The sequence below is a fragment of the Ceratotherium simum genome, chromosome 20 (assembly GCF_057802395.1).
Source record: "Ceratotherium simum simum isolate JZ-2026a chromosome 20, ASM5780239v1, whole genome shotgun sequence".
Classification (NCBI taxonomy): domain Eukaryota; kingdom Metazoa; phylum Chordata; class Mammalia; order Perissodactyla; family Rhinocerotidae; genus Ceratotherium; species Ceratotherium simum.
In genome coordinates, this window is record NC_141919.1 from 35,067,162 (window position 1) to 35,089,441 (window position 22,280).

The 22,280-nt window shown below is 39.6% G+C and overlaps 1 protein-coding gene across 4 annotated transcripts in view; it reads right to left on the bottom strand.

Annotated features, from left to right (window-relative positions):
- FREM1 (FRAS1 related extracellular matrix 1) overlaps positions 1-22,280 on the bottom strand; it is a 151,055-nt gene that overhangs the window by 71,140 nt on the left and 57,635 nt on the right. For all 4 annotated transcript variants that reach the window (XM_004436789.3, XM_087444606.1, XM_087444607.1 and 1 more), the window contains 6 exons: positions 16,745-16,941; positions 16,017-16,107; positions 14,523-14,690; positions 11,021-11,229; positions 8,315-8,408; positions 3,459-3,711 (listed from right to left, as the gene is read on the bottom strand). In XM_004436789.3, the coding sequence (XP_004436846.1) occupies positions 3,459-3,711; positions 8,315-8,408; positions 11,021-11,229; positions 14,523-14,690; positions 16,017-16,107; positions 16,745-16,941 (1,012 nt within the window). The remainder of the gene's footprint in view (positions 1-3,458; positions 3,712-8,314; positions 8,409-11,020; positions 11,230-14,522; positions 14,691-16,016; positions 16,108-16,744; positions 16,942-22,280) is intronic.

Consider the following 22,280-nt stretch of genomic DNA (forward strand, 5'->3'; position numbering starts at 1 on the left):
CACAAATGAACAAGGGAGAGACACGAAACTAGACTAGTGACAGTTTCCTTCCCCTCTCATAATTGCTTAGTGTCAGGACCAACCTCAGGGAGAGCAGAAGTCACGCTTGTCCCTTTGGTAATTGTCTGCCCATTTGCATTAACCACCTTAAATCAACAACCATCAACCACATAGTAGTTATGAGAGATAGAAGAAGCTGCATAGGTGAAATACAAAGAGAATCCACATTTTTGTCATTTGTTTCAATATTTTTCTCATTATATAATAGCCAAGATGTTAACAAAATAGCAACAGCACCTGGAAAAGAAGTGGCGTTTATTTTCATTTTCTTTCTACTCCTTGGGGCTTATACCTATGGGTTTCAAAATGGCTCCAACTTAGGCAGTGAGAGGAAGAAGGAAGATTAGATAGTTCATCAGTGAACAGGACAATCTGTTCCTAGGTTACTAACAGCACAGAGGTAGGAGTGCTCACTATCCGAGGACAGAAAAGTTCTGCAGATGTACTTTTGGTAATTCTCATGCATCACTTTGAAAGTGCCAAGAGGGAAGCAATTATGTTTGAAGTTTTGATGACACCAGGACACAAAAGATCAGGGATGTCGCCTCTTTCACAAGACGCGTTCGTCAAATCTACAGAGTACTGTGCTTGACATTATTCTCCCCGTTGAAAAAAAGACAAGGAAAATCTAGAGATGATATTATTAAGCAACCAAATGTTTAGAGGATGAGAAAACTGGATTATAAGGAAAAATAGAGTTGAAGTTGAGAGAATTAAAATTAAACAATCAGCCTTCAACTTTAGGAAAACTAAAAAAAAAAAGAGCCCTCTCATCTATTCATATATATAAAAAACAAATTGGCTTAAAGCATATTTATTCATCACTCACTTGATAAATATATATTTAATGCCTACTATGTGACAATTAGTGTTCTGGGTGCTCCAGCAGAGAAAAAGGCAGACATTTTGAAGATGTCAAAAGATATTTCAAAAGAATGTCAGATGTCAAAGGACCTACTACGTGTCAGGTGCTGATGTAGTCTAATAGTAGAAAAAGAAATGCAATATGGTTAGAATATCACAGATACGTGTATGTTTTAAGCGGAACCATTCAAAATTGCCACTATTAAGCCATTTTTTAATCTATGAAATGGAAAATTCATATATCTCATCCCAATTATGTACAAGGTGCTGAGAGTGAAGGAAGATGAGAGTGTTGGCTGACAATGGTGTGGAGGCAGGGCACACACACCAGGGAAAGTCAGGGAAGTCTTTCCAGAAGCTTAGCTGGGCTTGTACTAAGCATTAAAGGATGAATGGTTTACTAGGCAGAGAACTGGGAGGTGGGAGAGAGGACCTGCAGGGAAAGGGAGTCAGAAAGAGAAATGAAAAACTCATTCCAGGAAGAAAGGACAGCTTGAAAGAAAAGAGGTAAACATAATACCTTCAGTAACTATAATTTCAATATAATGGAAGTATAGGGTACATTTATAGAAAGAGCTAGAAAAGTAGGCGAACATTAAGCCATGAAAAAGGCTACAACATGGATGAAAGAATGCTGCACCTTGAAATGGAATATAGTCTAAGGACATGATTTATACATAACTCACTGAAACTTTAGATCCTACAGTTCTACTGTGGTTCTTTATACTAATCCTAGGACAGTGCTAAGTAGCTACCAATTGAGTAACTGAGTGAACATTACAAGAAAACATAATATTCAAATATCAAAACATCCTTTGAATACAGTTTTTCTTCTAGTTTAATAATATAACAAAAATACATCTATCTGAAATAATTTGCCCCAATGTACTACCAGGTCTTCTGAAAAAAAAATTAGTTAACACTCCCTTCCATGGCCATCACACCAGAAGCGATTTATAAATATGTGTGCTTGTTGTTTTGCACCTGGAATAAGGCACTCAAAGAGAAGACAGATTCATCTCACTCCTAATTTCTCTATGCTGCGTGAGCCTGCCAAAGATGTTCAAGTTATGTAAAAAAACAACAATCATTGGTGTTTGGATCCCTCTTCTGCTGGTCTATTTGAGATCATTGGAGAAACCAAAAGAAGCACAGAGTTGTGAACTATTGAGAGACATCAAATACATGGACTATGCTCCCCAGGGCAAGGAAATAACCAATGAATGTTTTCCTAAGACTAAATGCAGATAAGAAGATAAGGAGGTACCATTTAAAGAAAAAAAATATCTGGCGAAGTGATTGAAATGTCCCATACTAATTAACTGGCCATGAAACAACTGGTATCCTAATAAATCATTATTTCCAAAGTACATATGAAAAATATTATTTCAAAATGTTTTCTCCCATTTCCGAATTAATCCTTAGCTATCTCAATCTCTGCTCCTTGAGTTCCTTTCCCACTCACTGCTTGTATTTCTCTCTCTATGTCTCTTGAAATAAGAAAGTGATTTCAATTCTGATAGCTCTTATTTTCTGTACCACTCACCTAGCTTAACATACCCAATCGTACTTCCCACATGGAATTTACAGATTAGGGAGGCATATGGATGAGTAAACAGGAAATTGTAACCGAGTAAGACAAAAGTTAGGTGGAGGAGGCATATGGTGTTATTACTGAGGAAGTGCCCCCAACCCAGAATTCAGAAGATGTGGGAGGGGTGATGATGTGTGGATGTTTCACACCATCATGTCTGCACGGGAATGGGTTTTGTCTACCCATTTAAATCAAAAGTCCTTCACAGCAGGATCTGGATTATACTCCTTTAGAGCCCACAGTGGCTAGTACTGTGCCTTGCAGATATCAGATGTTGCTTTAATATTTTCTTTATTTTAACATTTCACATGGGGAACAAATGCCACCTAGGTAACAGTATAATGTGATGCCAGAAAGGTAAGCATGATACTAATAGACAAGCATTTACTGTATTGCTAATCTGTGTCCACCACTATCGTGCGCTGTGGGCAAGTTACCCAAAGCATAAGACATCATCTTTGCTTTTCAGGAACTCAAAAAGCAGACCAGTTCCTTCTCAGGAGCTAGTGGTGATGAGTAAACTTTTTAAATTAATAATATAACTATCTTAGGGGGCTCACTACAGGCATTTCTGTTATGATTTATGAATCTAGAAGCTGCGATGGTCAAATAAAGTCCTCTTCAAATTGACCCAAAGTCATGAGGACAACCCCAGGGTGCACTGAGGGCTTATGTGGAAGCATCAGGAACTAAGTAGAAATAACACCTGCTCTTTGTCCACTCCTTGAAATTCATTACATTACTGAGATCATACTTCTAAATATGGTGACCATACTTAAAAAATGGGATACAGGATACTGCTGCTGCTGTGGCTTCTTTTTTAATGGAGGCAAACATTAAGACGGTTAGATTATCGGAACCCACAGCGAGGAGTGGAGGTAAGACTCTGTCGTGTGGCTTGCATCCCCTCACCCAGACTAGCCACAAGGCTAGCACTTACCTGTGTGTTTGTAGGTCACAGCCCCCGAGATAACGTCTCCCTGAGAGAACCGATCCACCGAGACTCCAGCTTTCCTCACCGCCCCATGCTGAGGTTCTCGAGCAACCACAAACATCAGTTTCAAGTCATCACTGTCCACATCGGTAGCAAAAATGTATTCAGGGGTGATGACCACCTCGTTGCCCTCTGAGCAATGCATCATGGGGATGAGGTCAGCCTTTAGGATTGGTGGCTCATCATTTATGGGGAATATCTAAGCAGGAAAAAAAATGCATGTTTTCAAGAAAAAGAAAGCCATGACAGACTGCTCAACTGGTAACCCATAGCTCATAGTCGGAATGACTAGCATTTTCGATCTTCCAGACACATGAAACAATAGCCATGGAATTTGGCCAAGCAGTCTGTATCTTTTAACTTTCCCCGTATGAACCATCTTGTAAGAAATGACCCACACGAGAGACATTTTAGTTAGGAATGGGAAAGTACGGTTATGATTTGGGACTCAAAGCTCTCGTTTGTTTTGAAACAGACAAAATATAAATGTAATATGAAGCATTCTTCACCAAAGCCACTATCCTCCTTCATTAAATGTACACATATTCTAGAGGAAATCTGGTCCTTGCGGTCGGATGCATTTACATTTACCACATCAAAGTCATTTATATTTCAAATCATTTGGTGATTAGAAAGCTCTCCTCCACCCTCAACTTCCTGCCACCCAGGAAGTTTCTCTGGACTTACAATAAGCCACAGCTGCATTTCAAAACATTTTAAGTTCAATCTGCAAGTCCATAACCATTAAATCAGTGCCAGTTTTCAACTTGGTAAAACATTTTTCTCTCACTATCATGAAAATAAATCTCCAAGAAAGGAAGGAAAAGCAACACGGGATCACACTGGCTCTCTGAATTTACAAAGAGATAGAAATTTGAAAAAACGTGTCTTCTAAATAGGAATGAAGGACATTCCCCCTCTGAGTTCACAGCCCTGACCTGGTGTGTGTGCTGCAAGTTCATTTATCAAGTCTGGCCTGTGAACACTCTCAACCCTAAATTTCCTTCCCCCACGAGTCAGCCAAAGTAATCTTTTAAAAATGTGGCTTTCACTGGTGCAGCCATTACGGAAAACAGTATGGAGATTTCTCAAAAAATTAAAAACAGAAATACCATATGATCAGGAGCTATCCCACTACTGGGTTTTTACCCAAAGACCTTGAAATCAACAATTTGAAGACACTTATGCACCCCTATGTTCATTGCAGCATTATTCACAATAGCCAAGATGTGGAAGCAACATAAGTGCCTATCAACCAATGAATGGATGAAGAAGATGTGGTACATATGTACAACTGAATACTACTCAGCCATAAAAAAAGACAAAATCATCCCATTTGCAACAACATGGATGGACCTGGAGGGTATTATGTTAAGTGAAATAAGCCAGACAGAGAAAGACAAACACCATATGATTTCACTCATATGTGTAAGATAAACTAACACATGGACAAAGAGAACTGATCAGTGGTTACCTAAGGGGAAGGGAGTTGGAGGGTGGGCATAGGCGTAAAGGGGAACACTTATATGGTGACTGACAAATAATAATGCACAACTGAAATTTCACAATGTTATAAACTATTATGACATCAATAAAATAAAATAAAAAATGTGGCTTTCATCAAGTCACTGTCTACAGGAAACTTTAATGGCTTCCCAGCACTTCTCCTAGGATGTCTTCGGTCTCACCTCATGTGATGGGGTGTCTTTGTGACCCCTCCCCATTTTCACCCCAAGACTGCTTTCCTCACATCTCAGGTCTTTGCACCATCTTTGCATCGTCTCCCTGCTCCCTTGCCTGTTATGCTCTGCCCCTCAGCTCTTTGCTTGGCTACCTCCTCCTTTCAGTTACATGTGGAATCCTCAGGAAAATCCTTGGCAACTCAGGCTCATTTAGGGACTTCTATTGTTTACTCTCTTTTAGCACCTGTTTATTTGTAGAACATCCATATTTTAAATAATTATTTTAGTGATAATCTGTTTCATGCCTGTTTTCATGCCTTCCCTGAAGCTCTAAAAGTACAGGGACATTTTTTGTGTGTGTGAGGAAGATTAGCCCTGAGCTAACATCTGTTGCCAATCCTCCTCTTTTTTGCTGAGGAAGATTGGCCCTGGGCTAACATCTGTGCTTATCTTCCTCTACTTTATATGGGACGCCACCACAGCATGGCTTGATAAGTGATGAGTAGGTCCATGCCCGGGATCTGAACCTGCAAACCCTGGGCCACCACAGCGGAGCGCGTGAACTTAACCAGTACGCCACCAGGCCGGCCCCAGTACAAGGACATTTTTATCTTGTTCATCATCATACCCCAAGCATCTAACCTAAGACCTGGCATATAGAAGACATTTATTAAATATTTATGGAATAAATGAATGAATGAATCTAACTATGCATATATGCCCTGATTACTCTGCTTGTTGTTAAATAGGATAACAACTCTACAACAAATATGCATGAAATTATGTTGACACTTGCCTTTAATGGGTAAAGGGATGGGGTGATGAAAACCCAGGCTTAGTTATTTAATCAAGGGTATAAACAAAGGTATACAATCCTCTATTCTGTTTCCTATTGGCTTATTAGGCAGCAATATCATTCTTCAAGTCTTCTGAATGGATTCATTAAAGACCTTCTTTCTTCCTGTTCTTGATTTTCTCTGAGGAACCTCACCAATAAACTCCGAATGACCATTTTGCAGCAGTTCACAAAAGAGCCTCAGCATTCAAATGTATAATAAAACTCAAAAGCAACAGAATTAAAAACAATTCTCTTGGATAAAGAAAAGCACACATAATTGTCCAAAATTGCCTGCACCTCTGATTGGCTTTCAAAGGTCATGGGCTTTTGTCTAAAAAGTAACGATAAACGATTGTTTTTCTCAAATGTACTGCTTATTGTCATCGATAAGATGGTCATGGATGGAAGATATGGTTGGGTACTTTTTGCCCTGAAATTTGCTCTTCAGGAAGAAAGGGAACTTAGAAAATCTCTCTCTATACAGAAGTCCTCCCTCGTCCATGGGGCATATGTTCCAAGACCCCCAGTGGATGCCTGAAACAGCGGATAATACCAAACCCTATATATGCTATGTTTTTTCCTATACATACATATTTGTGGTGTGACAGCAAAACTAGCATGAATTTCTTTTTCCTTCTTCACAATTTCACAGACAGAAGATTTGTTCTTCCTGTAGGTCTTAGCAACTTCAGCATACAATTTTTTTCTTTCCTTATTAAATTGAGATCTTTCACCTTTTCACTTAAAAGAAGCACTTGACGGCTTCTCTTTGGTGTATCCGAATTGCCAGCATCACTACTCTTGCACTTTGGGGCCATCATGAAGTAAAATAAGGGTTATTTGTGATACCAGGACAGTCAATCTGATAACCCAGACAACTACTAAGTGACTGACATGTGGGTAGTGTACACAGCATGGATACACCGGACAAAGAGATGATTCACATCCCTAGTGGGATGGCATGAGATTTTTGTCATGCTACTCTGTCCAGCGTGCAATTTAAAACTTAACAGTTGTTTATTTCTGGAATTTTCCATTTAATATTTTTGGACATCAGTTGACTGTGGGTAACTGAAACCGCCAAAAATTAAACTGTGGATAAGGGGAGACTACTGTATGTAAAAATCTGTCAATAAAGAAAATTTTCCCTTTAGAAGCTGAAATAACACACTGCTCTTCGTCTAGACCTCAAAAGCCATCATGAGGATTAAGTGGGAAAACAGAAGGAAGGGTCTCTGCATTGTGACTGGCACAGATGTGTTTTCAGGAAATGTTAGCAAGCATGATACTTATAATAACCTGGTAATTTACAACTATGGCAGTAGTGAGGGGGAAAGAATACCGGCTAGAGACAACCAGAGGTACCAGAGAGTGGAGATGCCAGCCTAGGTCTACACAGTCAAGTTAATGACTTTGAGCAAGTCATTGAACATTCTTGGGCTTAAGCTTCCTTAGCTATGAAACGGGGATAATTCCTTTCCTGTCTAAAAACACTAGATGAGTGTGATCATTCTTAGTTAATTATTAATTGTAAAATATCTTACAAACATATTATTATTACCACTAATAACAATTTCATATCACAAAAATCTGACAAAATTCCAACAGAAATAGAATTTGGTACAGTGAGAATAATAGTGGCTCTTCTGAGAACATGATAAGTCTTTCTGTAGACCTGCCTTTGTCACTAACTATAAGTACCTACAAATCCTACAAGTTATGCTTATGGACTTGAGTGGTCACTCAACAGAGAAACTCGAGGTTCCCATCAGGCCTTGGGCATGTACTCAACCTTTATGTGCAGATGTTTCTTCATTTGTCAAAAGAAGAAAAATAATCACCTCAAACATACCTCAGGCCAGGGGTATATGGTACAGGACTTCACAAAGGGGCACCATGCACATACAGACATGGCTTCCTCCACACAACAAGGAAAACCCTAGTGATGCCAGCCTAACCTGCCCAGCTGCTAAATTAATATTTCTGAGTGTTACAGCTCAAAAATATTAGAAATAACTTATACATGAACCAATTGCTCTTTAAAGTAAGTATCTGGGCTTGAGGTTAGAGTCATTCTATCTTGGATTGGAGAGAGAAAACAGCATGCCCATTTCTCCAATATAACTTTGCTCTCTATTGCCTGTCCTGAGACATTCACAGATGTAAGCAGGCATCCTCTTGCTTTAGAGCCCATGTGTTTCAAGTTCTACCAGAGACTCTAAGAGGCTTCCAAACCAGAGGCTTTATTTCTATGTGAACCAGGAAGTAAACTTGCTACCCACCTCAACGTGTAGAACAAATTCTGCTGAATTCATGCCATCTGTGACCTCCAAGTGGATGTCATCCTGAAGTACCTCAGATCCATCATGCTGATACCTGTGGGGACAGTATTTGTCACTAATCTCTCCAGGCCACTGTGAGAGTATGTTGAGATGCATGACACAAGAGCTTTTCCATGCCTTTGGCCATGTGTTCAATAAATAAATAAATAACAACAACAACAAAAAAACCCAGCACAATCATGAAGTCACATATTTAACTACTTAAGTATCCCTGAATGTAAAATGACTCCACCGTGGAAAAATGTGTTATATGAGTTCATAATTTGTCTCCAAATCAAAAAGCAGCCCTTCAGGTTGCCACTGTGACAATGGGAACCGGTTGGTATAGCTCTGCTACTCACAGAAAACACTGGCCAGGGCCAGGGGGACACTGAGGCTGAATGAACTGTAGACAGGTAAAACCATTTTGATGATTCTTCCTCCTCCCCTACTTTCAAGGCTAATCTTTCTGCTTGTACTCTGAAGCTCTTCAGCTCTTCTCTAAAACTTTGATCTATGAATTATTTATTGCCTCTCTCCTGCCATTTTTCCTTTTCTATTTACTAGCTCTCTTCCTCTCAATCTATAAAGATTCTCGAATTTCTCCCAGACTTAAAAAGATTTTTTCTTGGTCTAGCCTTGGTTCTATTTTCCTTTAATTCTCAGTGAAATTTCTTGAAGGAATTGTCTAATTCTAGACTCTCCATTTACTCTCCAGCCCACTGCAATGATACCTAGTGAGTTCTAAATAGTTGTTGAGTTGAATTGAGCCAAATTTTTAGCTTATCAATGATCTGTTCAAGACACTCAAGAATGAAAATAGTTCTAGGAATTGAAACTAAAAGTTGCATTAAAAATAGTATAGTATTTTGAACATGTATAATATTTACATATGAAAAAAATTCCAGGGCTAAAAGGTATTTTACTCAGAAGTAGTCTCATCGACTTGGCTAGAGACTCAGGTTGGAATTCCATTTCAATGGTGGAGAAAGTCTACCTCCCGCCTCTAGTATCCCTCCCACACACTGCCTCCTATGCTTTATTTTGTCATGCTCCTTGATATTTTTTTATCAAAAATAGATTGATATGTGGCAATGTGCTAATATTCTCTTGCCGTGCTAGTACCCCGAGAAGGGCCAAGTGGGTCTAAGATTACACATCCAAAGACAAGGCTTGGAGTCAAGTAGAAAAAGAAATTCTTTCAAAATCTGACTCCCGGGGCTGGCCCTGTGTTGTAGCGGTTAAGTGCGCGCGCTCAGCTGCTGGCGGCCCGGGTTCAGATCCCAGGTGAGCACCAATGCACTGCTTGTCAGGCCATGCTGTGGCGGCATCCCACACAAAGTGGAGGAAAATAGGCACGGATGTTAGCTCAGGGCCAGTCTTCCTCAGCAAAAAGATGGAGGATTGGCATGGATGTTAGCTCAGGGCTGATCTTCCTCAAAAAAAAAAAAAAAAAAACCTGACTCCCCCACATACTAGCTGAGTTTGCCCTTAGTTTCTTCAACTATAATATGAGAATCGAACCATCTACCTTGTCAGGCTTGATTGCTGTGAAGATTAAATGAAAAAACGAAATTGCAAGTCTCTAGCAGAATGCTTGAACTATATGTGCTAACAAATATTGGTGCTTTTTTTTCTATCCATCATTCACTCCTTAGTAAGAATTATCTAAACAGAGCTCTCTCTATAACATGTAGCTGAAAGCTGAGATCTTGGGAGAAAAACGGAAATTTTAATGAGAATAGGAGTGAGTAGTGAAAAGTGGTCAAGATATTAGAGACTGTGGATCAGCAATGTAACTAAACCGTCGGATTAAACTGATCTCCCTGTGCACAAAGCTTAGTTCCCAGTCAACTTCCTAGTCAAGTGTGGAACTAAGCATTTGATGCCTAATATCTTCTACTATACTTTATCAAAAGAGCCAAAATTCCCATTTATAACTGAAACTTGTAAGTAAGAAATTAACCAGTATGTCTGTCTACCAGACCATTGCTTTTGAGTAGCTTGCACTGTTTTCCAGAGAAGTTGCTTTACTAGGTTTTACAGAAAAGTTTCTTATAGAACTGCATTAGGCAAAAGAAATGTAAGATCTTATGGTGAGGAAAACTACCGTGGGACCATGAGTCAGGGATTGCTCTATCCCTGACTGTCAGAGAGCCAAGTAGTACTCCATACCCCACCTACCCCACCTACTGTTTGGCCTGGAAATCCCCACCCCAAGAGAATGGAATAAAAGCTTACACTAAAGACACCAGTCAGCTGAATTCTATCCCAGAGTTTCCAGGGTCATGAAGTTGGCTTTCCTTAAAGCCTATAAGTCCAAGACTAATGTAGATTAGCCTTACAGATTATTTCAGCCTATATTCATCTAGTGTGACTTCTACCTCTGGTGATATGTGCAGTTGCAGCAAATTCAATATACATGGCAATTACCTTTTGTTGTTCAAATATTCATAAAGGCATTCCCACCGGCACAGCAAGCCAGAGGGAAAGAAAATGTCTGGAAGAATATGTCATCTCTAGTTTTCAACTGACCCTTGACAGTATTAAGTGGCACATCGGTACTCCTGAAAGAACTGGATGAACTTCTTTCTCCTACTCTGCCTCACAACTGATCCAGATAGGAGCCAAAGCATGTAAAGGAAAAAAGCCAGGAAATGGCCTAACCTAACTTTGAAGGTATGGAGGTCTCCCCAAGAAAATCTGCCCCCTGCGTTTAGAGGAAATCCGTTCAGCTCCACACTTCCATGTGGAGGCAGTCTCTGCAGGGAGAGGCAGATGCTGTCCAGCTGGGTATCCATATCAGAAACCAGGACGTGCTCTGTGCTGATGACACACTGGCCTCCCTCAGCCACTCTCAGAGGGTTGGTAAATACCTAGAAATAAGGAAGGAAACATTCAAAGCCTTGTTCCCTGAGGTAGCCCTGAAGACAGAGCTCATTAAATGAACATAAAACTTCCAGTGTCATCTTCACATGTCAATTAATTTTTCAAAAATGCGGTAAAGGGGATAACTTCATAAGACATCTTGGCTGAAAAATATTTTTCCTAAATGTTTCTGATTCTAAGCATTGGTGTAGACCAAGAAGCAAGTATATCTATAAACCTGAAAGTAACTACATCTCATTTCTCTCAGAGGCTGTATAGTAGAAGCAGTAATCAAACTGATTACTATCTGTAGCGTAAATTGAGAAAATAATCACTTTCATCATCAGGTCCATACCCGCCATGGCTCGACACATATACACCCTAACCTACAAAACGAACAAAATCTATATCAAATTCCCCTAGGGAAAGGAATCCATCTCTTTTTTCACTCTAAAAATTCCTAAAGACTTGAGACATTGATTGGAGATCTTCAGCAACAGCTGTAGTGAGTATTTTAGAGATGGAAGTAGAGGAGGGAAATTGAAGACCGAAAACTGCAGATTCCATAAGAAATAGATTTATTCAAACAGACTTAAATATTAAGCCATGAAGATAATTTTCTATAATAGAAAAACTCAATACTCAACCGACTAATAGTTCATTTGTAAGTAAAATACAAGTTGAAGGGCTTGGGATATTTTTATTGCCACATTGGGAGCTGGCAAGAAGTGTTCCATGGTCAAATAAGCCTAGAAAACTGTTACATACAGTATCTTCACCTGGGAGATTTTTAAGGCACATAAGTATATTCAACACTCTGAGGTCCTTAAGTAGAAAAACCTGTTGACTTTGTTTACCTTATCATTTCCCCAAATTTGTTTTACTAGACAGAAGGTAAAGCAAGCAGATACCAAGCGATGGGCTCTGAGGGCCCCTCACAGGTGGCCTGGAGTGAGCACCTGCCAATGGGAAGACACAGTATTCTGCAAGGAAGAAGCTACTCTCCTCAGAGCAGCTGCTGCTCCCAGAAAGAACTTTCCCTGAGGAAAGAGCTGGTAAAGAGCAGGGGACAAGGAATGGGCAGAGGAAAGGGAAGTGAGCAAGGAAAAGTCACCACCTCCACTCAGAGCCCCGCTCTAGCCTCATGCCCACCAGGTCGCAGCTGCCTGGGGCATCCATGGATGTCCCAAGGGCAGCCCCCGGGATGGAGGAAATTATGAAACTGACACTCCTGAGACAGTTGCCTTCTATTCTTTAATAAACTACCTCCACCAGCAAAGAAAAACATAAAAACAAGAGCTTTCTCGCCACAAAACCGCCCTCACCCCCATCCTTCCCAGGTGCCTTACTCTCATTTTGCTACATTTTTAATGTTTGTAGGAGAAAGAAAGAAACCGAGCCCTTATTCAAAGAGGAGGATTATCTTTGAAACAAGGTCCATGTCTGCCAGCCTCATTTTTTCCTGAGCTGTGCCAATTAATATCCCAAGATGCTAATGTTTCAAGGAATATACTTTGCTACATTAGATGATTTTTAAATATATAGGTATTTTAGGGTAACTTTCAAAAAATCAAAGCACAAGGCTAATTTGCCCCTACTTGTTAATCATTAGCTTTTCTGCCCAAACCCAGTGCTTAGCTTCCTGGGACTTCAGGTTAGCATGGTGTCAAGATCCCCTTGTGGTTATCACTCAACCCTGATATCTGTAGGTATTTCACACCAGGGAATCACTTCTGTGGCTGATTTCACTGAAGCTACTCATTTAATTTTATTTCTAATATTCTCAGTTCTCTAAGGTACCATTTCATTTGACCCATACACTGTAGAAAAAAGACAGAAACCACTATGCCACTTGAGGCCCAAGTCCCCAGGACTGTTGTATCTATTTTCAAATGATGGAGGTAACTCTTCACCCCTTTTAGTTTTTTCCACGGATCATCCTTCTCTAGCAAGAGGCTTGGACTGCTTTGCATAAAAGACTATTTCTCCATGATTGTTCCAGAGAAAGCTTTAGTTCTTTAGATGCTGGGCTTTCTCTGGTCCTGTATCTCATACATAGAAAAGGAGGGTCTGAATAATATATAATCAAATTAACAGGCATTTGATTAATTTTCTCCACATGGAATGTGATCTGATTGAAGGAGTCAAAAAATATAGTTTAGATTCCTTTGTGTGAGCTCTCTGGTGCATCTTCTACCAGAAATTACAACCTCAGAAGCCTGAGGGGTCAGGCCAGCGATGTACACGTGTGGTGAGTTGGGGGGGACTTTGGTGACTGGAGAGTGTGCCCTCTCCGACTGCCGCTGAGGGAAAGTGGACTCAGTGTTGCCAGGGCGTCCAGATTTTCAAGAGAAGCCAAAAACCCAGACTTTACATGAAACCTCCTGATGTTTAAGTGTCGGCAACTCACTATTTAAAGATATCGTTTAGACCCATCAGAAAAGTTCTGTGGGTAGGGTAAGTCCCTTGGTCCCTCAGGATGAGACCTCTGTCTCAACCTTGGGCAGGTGTAGAGATGATGAGGAGTGAGCAGGAAAGGGAACATCAGTGCTTTCCTGTCTATATTCCAGGTAGGTACCTGAGAAGGTGACCTCTTCCTTACAGATGAAACATGTGTAGGTTCTAGTCCCTTCTGGTTCCTAATAAATGGGTAATCCTACTTTGTCTTTCCACTTTTGAGGGAAAAAATGAGCCCAGGAATAGCCACACTAATTAAGTCTAGCACTCCGATGGGGAGGGGCAGGTATGGAACAAACTCTCAATATGAACCCCAACCTTGCAGATAAGGTGCACAGGTGGTATTGCCTTTGTAGTTGAGCTTTAATGAGAGACTCAAGTGCTTTAAAGCTTGTATAAACACTGGGGAATGGGATAGGCTAGGATGGAAGGGCCCATCTTAATTCATTTGGAAAATTGAAGAGCTTCTTTAGATTACAGAGCAGCATAGTTGACCTGTGGTGAGAGCAAATAAGTCCTTCTGGTTGCTAAGAGACCCACAATTTAATCCCTTTCCCCTGATCAGCACGTGAAACTCAGCAGAAAGAACAGGAAATGAAAGAGATTTTGATAAAGCTTTGAAATAATGCCAAACTCAGCAACTGGAAAACCTCACCTTTTAGAAAATTCCCTGAGAGGTGAAGGACTTCCCTCCCCACACTTTTTTGTTACACTAGCTGGAAAATAAAAAAGTTTTTTAAATAACCTAAAGAAAAGTTAACATTTCCAGTAAGTCTTAAAGTCTTTCCTTTCTTTCCTTGGGTCCTCCCTCCTTTTCATCCTTCATATCCAACATTATACTGACCTCAGGAACTTGATTGTCCACTGGAAGAATCGTGATGTTAAAGCAGATCCCATGCAAAGTGCCGCCATGTTGGTTACTGATGGAAAATGCAAACTGGACATGTCGTAGATGGGGGCCTATATCTTGCATGGGTGGCATGTAGGCCACTTTCATATAGTTCACAGCATGCTGCAAAACAAATCAAGATGGACACGTGGGTGCCGATCTGCGAGGATCAGAGATTTTTAGAGATCTAGGCCTAAGAGAACCATCGTCTTAAATGATATTGAACATTGTAAATGCCACCATCATCAATCTGAAAATTCCAAAAAGCTCTATTTTATAAATTACATTTTCTAAAACCAGGAGGGAAAAGAACAAAGAAATTAAGTAAATATGTCAAGTTCTTGAAGCCAGCCAACTCTGTAAAAGAAAGGAAACTTGAATTTCAATCCAGCTCCACCATGAAGTAGCTATGGTCAAGCTACTTAAACCTGCTAGGCCTCTGTTTCCTTATCTATAAAATGAATAAAATAATAGTACTTAGCACATGGGGTTGACATACTCATTTACAACCTCTAACTACAGTGAGATTAGGCGTAATTAGTCCTAAACCACAGGGGTGGCTGCTGCCTAAGCATCACCATCATTGTGACCCTCGTGGGGTCTTTGGAGTAGAGTTCACAGGAGTAGGGAAAGGGTGGATAAAGGATTTTGGAAGGTAGTAGATGTTATGGGTTGAACTGTGTCCCTCCCCAAAAACGACAGGTTGAAGTCCTAACCCCAAGTACCTCGAAATGTGACCTTATTTGGGAATAGGAGGTTGTTACAGATGTAATTAGTTAAGTTAAGGTGAAGTCATACTGGAGTAGGGTGGGCCCTCAATCCAACATAATTTGTATCCTTATAATAAAACCAGAGAGACACACAAGGAGAAGATTGCCATGGGATGACAGAGGCAGAGACTGCAGTGATGCCTTGACAAGCCAAGGAATGTCAGATTGCCAACAAACCACTAGAAGCAGGAAGAAGCAAGGAAGGATTTCCCTACAGGGTTTCGGAGGAGTGTGGCCCTGCTGACACCTTGATTTCAGGCTTCTAGCTTCCAGAACTGTGAAACAATAAATCTCTTTTGTTTTAAGCCACCCAGTTTGTGGTACTTTGCTATGGCAGCCCCAGGAAACTAATACAGTGGAATACGGGATGAACTGAATTTGGTGGAATAAAAACAAATGCACCAGGTCCCTAAATCAGAGCCCTGCTGCTGGCAAAACAATGCAAAAGGCTGTGTTTGAATTATAAGATTTTGAAATCATGTCTAGCTTGATCAAGCATTTTCAAACAGATGTCACATGATTAATGGAAATGTGGAAGCAGAAAGAATATAGACATCAAGTATTTGATGCTTGTGACAGATGTCAAAGGCCAATAGTCTCAAGTACAACAATAGGAGTGCCACACCTGCTCAGAGGATGCCTCCATCATGTTGGTCGCCATTTCAGCATAGCACCATACCTGAGTGAATGACCTCAGCTCCGGGGTTGCAGGATTTTTGGTTAGCTTCGGTATGCTGTCTACCATGAATAATTTCCCAGCATCCAAGTTTCTACAGAGAAATACAGGAGAACACATCAGATAATTTTCCAGGTAAGAAAAATTAAGCCAAATAGCCCACAACCAAATTTTCCAAAGTTATAAGAGCTCATCGGAGGAAGAAATCAAATGTTCCATCTCTATTTTCTCTCTCTATGTTGGGAGTTCTAGACTTAAGCCCAGTATCATCAATGCCATTCTCGTCGTGACTGCAAAAAGTATGTAAAGAATTTTCTGCTTTGACATCATGAACGGAAATCATTATTCTCATCCTAAAAATGTTTCCTCACTACCATGTACATGACATGAGCCTGAGATATATTCATGCCAATTTTCTGGATTGAGATCATAGAATGTGACCATTTCATACCTAAAAATAATGTTATGAAGACTCAATAAATTTTACTGAAATGAAAAAAAAAGCATTCTATTTAGAAAAGGGAATTAAAGACTGTTTTAAGCCCACCTAAGCTGAAGACACTACAAGCTGCAGGTTTTGAAGGGAGGGATGAGATAAATCTGAGATTAGAGTAAATGCTGAATTGACCCACAAAGCAACTAAACCACAATACTAGATATTGACACTTTCGACTCAATCCTAGAACACGACCCTCAATGAATAGCCTGGGTGATGACTTTCATAGAAATACCTGTGGCTGAAGGAGAAAAATGGAGGAGTCGTTATTGTGTAGAGCAGCTCCCTGTCATATGATTCCATATCTATGAAATGTAGGTGTTTCTTAGTTAAGTAGGCCACCTCAGTTTCCTTGACAACCAAATGCCGAGAAACTCCAGGAGCCTCTTTTGGAACCTGGTCAGCCACTGGGGTGATATGGATTGTCACCACCTGGAAAGAAATTATCTGTACCATTAATTTGAAATACCAAAAAGACACCAAAGAAAACACCCCACCATCACCTCATCACAGTTACAATGATTTTCTAAAACTATTATTTCTAATATACTTCCATTAAAATGATTCAGGAGCTATTAAGAACGTGAGCCAAAAAAACGGAACATTCTCCACCCATTTTATATTATATCTTAAGAATGTAATTACCACAATTATAGTTAATGAAGTCATGAGGGCCATGGAATTGGCATATAAAACACAAAATATATTCCTGATTTTATTTCTACATCTCCTGTCCACCTGTGCTTTCCCAACTTCCCTCTACTCAGTCATTGATCCTAGAAACCTTGACATAACTTTCAGTTCTTCCTTCTCCACTCACATATAGCACATCACCAAGTCCCAAAGTTCCTACTTACAAAATTTCCTATACATTGACCACACCCCACTTCCACCCCAGCCGTCGTTCCCACTGTTACTGGCCTAGCACCAGCTCTCAGTATTTCTTCCTTACACTATTGCAACAGCTTTCTGTTAGCCCTAACTCCAACAGCTAATCTAGACTTTTTACACCTCTAGTGTTATCTTTAAAAAAAAATACAAGGCAAGTCAGGTTATTCACCTCCTCAAGAAACTTAACCACCTAGGAGAGATGGAATTATTCGAACGCCTTAGCATGGCATCCAAGACCCTCCACAGTTTAGACACACTATTTTCCAACTTTTCATTTCTTACTACCTTTCAACATTAATCCAGCACTGCAGTTGCACACCACAGACCTGGTCCTAGTCCTTAAGCATGCCTCTATGCTTTGGATCCTGTTGTTTCTTCAACCTGGAATGCTTTCTCCAGCAACCTGAGTCTTTCTTACCCTTAAAGTCTATTCTTGAAACTTGCCTGAATTTCTCAGTTGGAATTAATTGTTCCTGAATTTTGCTTATCCATTCACATTGTCTTGTATTATTAGCTAGTAGTTTACATGTCAGTCTCTCCTAGACTGAAAGTTCCACAAGAAGAGGATCATAGTATAGTGCAAACCACATGGAATTTACAGTGAACAGTTAAAGCCTTGCGTATATCACTTAGTAGCTATTGATCTTGAGCAAGTCACTCAACTTTTTTGAGTGTCAATTTTCTTATTTGTACGTTAACCATAATACCAACAACCTCACACAGTTGTTATGAGGATCAAATATCACTATGTAGATAAAATGTCTGGCACACAGTAGGTGTTCAATAAATATTATGTTCTTCTCTGTAGCTTCACAACTTCTGGTATAGTATTTTGTAGGTAGGAGGCCCTTCATCAGTGTTTGCTAAATGAGTGAATCAACATGCCTTCTTTGTGATTTTAAGAATTTTTAAAACCGTATTTACAGGTTTGAATCATGCAAGAGGGTAAGGAGGCTTTGCCAAATAGCTTTTATCATCACATTTTTTTTTTTACAATAATCCACGATTGGTAACAAAAAAGCAATTATTAACTCTCTCTTGAAATGGTACGTTTGCTTGGCATTGTGAGTCTTTGCACAGCCTGATGCACGAACGTATTCTTACTCTGCTTTTAATTATTTTAATACTGTCACTGAAGCACAGATCGGCAATGCCAATTTGTCTACAATCATGGTGTTCACAACATCCAACTTGAAAATGAAGAGATTCGTTTTTAAATTAACATACAAAGCAAAAAATAAAACATGGTTAAGCTTTTGCTATGATATAGAAAAGATTGGAACATCAGCTCAGCCACTTATAAGCTGTGCTCCCTGGGGCAAATCATTTAACCCCTTTGGGGCTCAGTTTTTCTCTCTGTACATTGGGAATAAAAACGATGGCCATTATGGTAAAGTGTTGTCCAGATCAAATGAGATAGCTAATAGCACAGTGAGTACCTGGCAGTAGGTGATCAATAAATTAATTCCCTGTTTCCATCCTTTATGACTTTCACAAAAGCACATGGCATATTTACTACTCCATTATGAAGCATTTCAATAATTAAAAACCAAAGCCAGTTATCAAAATAAAGGAACACAATGACAGTCATTTCTCCCATTTCCTGAAGTCTGCCACAATTTTTTTTTCCAATTATAGTTTTTTGCTAATCTCCAAAGTTCAGAAATTCTCTATGGGACATCACAGCTATAGTGTGGATCATCAAGGCTCTGCTTAATTGAAAAACTGGATTTAATAAGGAAACAATAGTTATTGTGCCTTCAAAGAGACCATTTTCCATGCTAATTTATTCTCCAGTGTGTTCTTTGTGTAAAAAGAACGTACAAGCATGCTTTTTTATACTCCTGTAGTAATTCTTGGTGGGCACATTTTTCAACATGCTTCATGATCACCTAAGTTGATGTGTCTTTACACATTTATGCATGTTTAAACAATTATTGTGTGTGTGTCTGTGGGTGAGAAAAATCCTATTTTAACAAACGCCATAGAGAAATAAAGTGTTCTCATTGTGGTGAAATTCGGTAGTAACGAAGACATTACGGAACACTCATTCCCAGACAGCGGAAAACTAGTGCCCAGACCAATCTCTGGGCTCTTGCTTGCTGGCTTCCCCTCCATCCCTCCAGCCTACTTATGGCCACAAGCACTCACAGACAGATTTGTAGGGCATCAGAATATAAAGTGATAAATCAGTATACCAAATGACAAAGCCTGACATTGACTCTCAGAATCAGGCTCACAATAAGATACCCTGTCGACCTGTATCTGACTGTCTTATACACCTGAATTCTTGATCCTTTCTCTACCCTGAACTTTGATTCCTGCCTGATTCTTTATCTTGCGCTTTCCTTTGAGATTATCCAGGGCTATTTCTCAGCCCCAGGAACTACTTCCAGAGTTGGTTTTGCCCACTTCACTTTCTTGTCTGACTCTGATAAATGCCCACCTCTGGGCGTCCACTCTCTCACCTGGTCACATTTCATCGCTCCCTTCCACTTCACCCACAGGCCTTGGTGGCATCTGCTTCCTTTCTTCCTCTGTTTCTTAGTCCTCTTTCTGCTTCTCTCTTCTATCCTTATTTTGCACTCCCATTTTAATTCTAATATTACTTTCTCCTGGTTTAAGATCTCTTAAGACTTAATGTCCATAAAGTCCTCTGTGGACACGAGTAAAGAAGGAAATATCTTTCAAAAGCAAATTGGATGGGTGAGGCTTTATTTGATGACAGTCATGACAACTGAGATAGAAAGAAGGAGGCGGTTTCTTGCTGACATGTAGACACCTTGTTGACGTATAAGGAGATCTCTTAGTAGGAGTAGCCAGTTCGGAAGGATGAGAGGAGGTAAGGGATGTCCCTGCTTATGTGACTTCCTGCTTTAATTATATTGTTTCTCACCTGAGGAGATGCTTGGTTTCTGCCTCTACCATAAAAAGTGTTTTAGCAGTATGGCCCAAACAATCCTGGGCCTGAGTTTAATCTTCAGTGACCAAGGAACCTTCTGATCACAAAGCTCCCATAAGTAACCATCTTATCTGGACTTTCAATTGAATAGTTGAAAGCTACAGATTTTGTTGAATATTTTAAATACATTTTCATTGGTAGGACATGACTAGATACTTGTCCAAATTAAAGATGTGATCATCAAATAGACTAGATAATTATTTAAATCCCTTAAAAGTTGGAGTTTTAATGATGATATCAGGGTTTTACAACATAAAAATGCTTACCAGCACACACACACACACACACACAAAATACTTGTTTGGTTCTTAGGCACACACTAATTCCTGGAAACTCTGAAGAATAAAGCTTTACACTAATTATCTTCCCAATCACTCCCTCCCTAGCTCCTATCAAATATTTCAGTCTTCTTATTTCCTCCTAGTTTCAATTTTGGGACCAACAAACAGTTCTTGAGGTTCTAGTCTGAGTCAGTAACCAAGATCTGAAGACACAGAGATGAATAATTCAGGATTCCTGCCATCAGCGAGCTTACAGTTGATCCAATCAAACAAATAATGGCCTCAAATTATAGTGATTTGATATTGGATCCTATAAAAGAACTAGCTGACCCAGTCTGGGGAGTTGTGGGATGGGGACATCAAAGAAGGATTCCTGGAGCAGGTGATGTTATAGCCGAGAGGAGGTCCATAGTCCAGAGAAGAACGAAGCTAAAGCTGCCACAAATCAGAAGTGAGAGACTTGGAAAAAATGGATGCTAGACGAATTCTACTAAGCATACTGCTACTGTATCAATGGATTTCAATTTTCCTCAATTACAAGGATGTGGCTGATCACTTTGATTCTTAAGAGACCATGTGAGGGATTCTGAGGAAAATCTAGTCCTGAAAAGATGAAGATTGGAACTAAAGCAATGGCAGTGGGGTGGGAAGTAGAGATAGATGAGAGAAATTTATCAAATAGATTTAGTAAGACTTGCTGAATGACTGGTTACACAGATATTAGAGAGAGAAAGGGGTTAGGGATGACTTCAGAGATTCTAGTTACAGCGGTTTTGTGCAAGTTTGGGGGGAAATATACTAAATGTCTTATGGACATGGTGAGTTTAAAATGCCGGTAAGACATATATGTAGAGATGTCGGGTAGAGAGGTAGGTACACAAGGCTGAGCTGGAGAACATTTAGGAGCCAAAGAATAGGTGGTACACGAAGATGTAGATTAAGAAGATTAAAGCAGAGAAAAACATGATTACGACTTCTTTAGAAACTTATCCATCATAAGGGATAAATTTATGAATTTATAAATGGATCTACAGAGTTTAGTCTGATTTATTTGCCAAAATTTAGACATAATTCTGTCCAGTAAAGTTTTCATTACTGTGGTCCGTATTATAGAGGGATCTGACATCTATATTTGATCTATAAATGTGATATAAATAAAAATACAATCTGTAAAATATACAATATACAATAGAAGCTCTGCGCTTTCTATTTTTAAAAAGGCATGTAGCCTGCTAAAAGTGATATGGTATTCTAGTCAGAAACCTAGCTTAGTTTGAATAGATACAACAGAAGATTTAGAAATAAATCCTATTAATAGTTGCCATTTTGGATTATCAAATCAACTAAGGTCTCAAGCAAAAATGTAATCTAGAAATGGCATATAATACATTAAATAAAAAGAGGGGGCTGTTGTTTGTAAAGGAGTTGATTTGTTGTTCGTTAGGCAGATGAATTGAGAGTTTTCTCATTCGTTCTCCCTTCCCTCTTAACAGAGATTACCTACTTCCTTCAGTTCATGGGCTCTCTGACATTTGTCCTGATCACTCCCTTTTGTCACCTTCATCTTAGCAAACAGGTGAATAGCTCGACCATCTATGTACTGGCTAATGTAAGTGACCGCGACATTATGAGAAGAT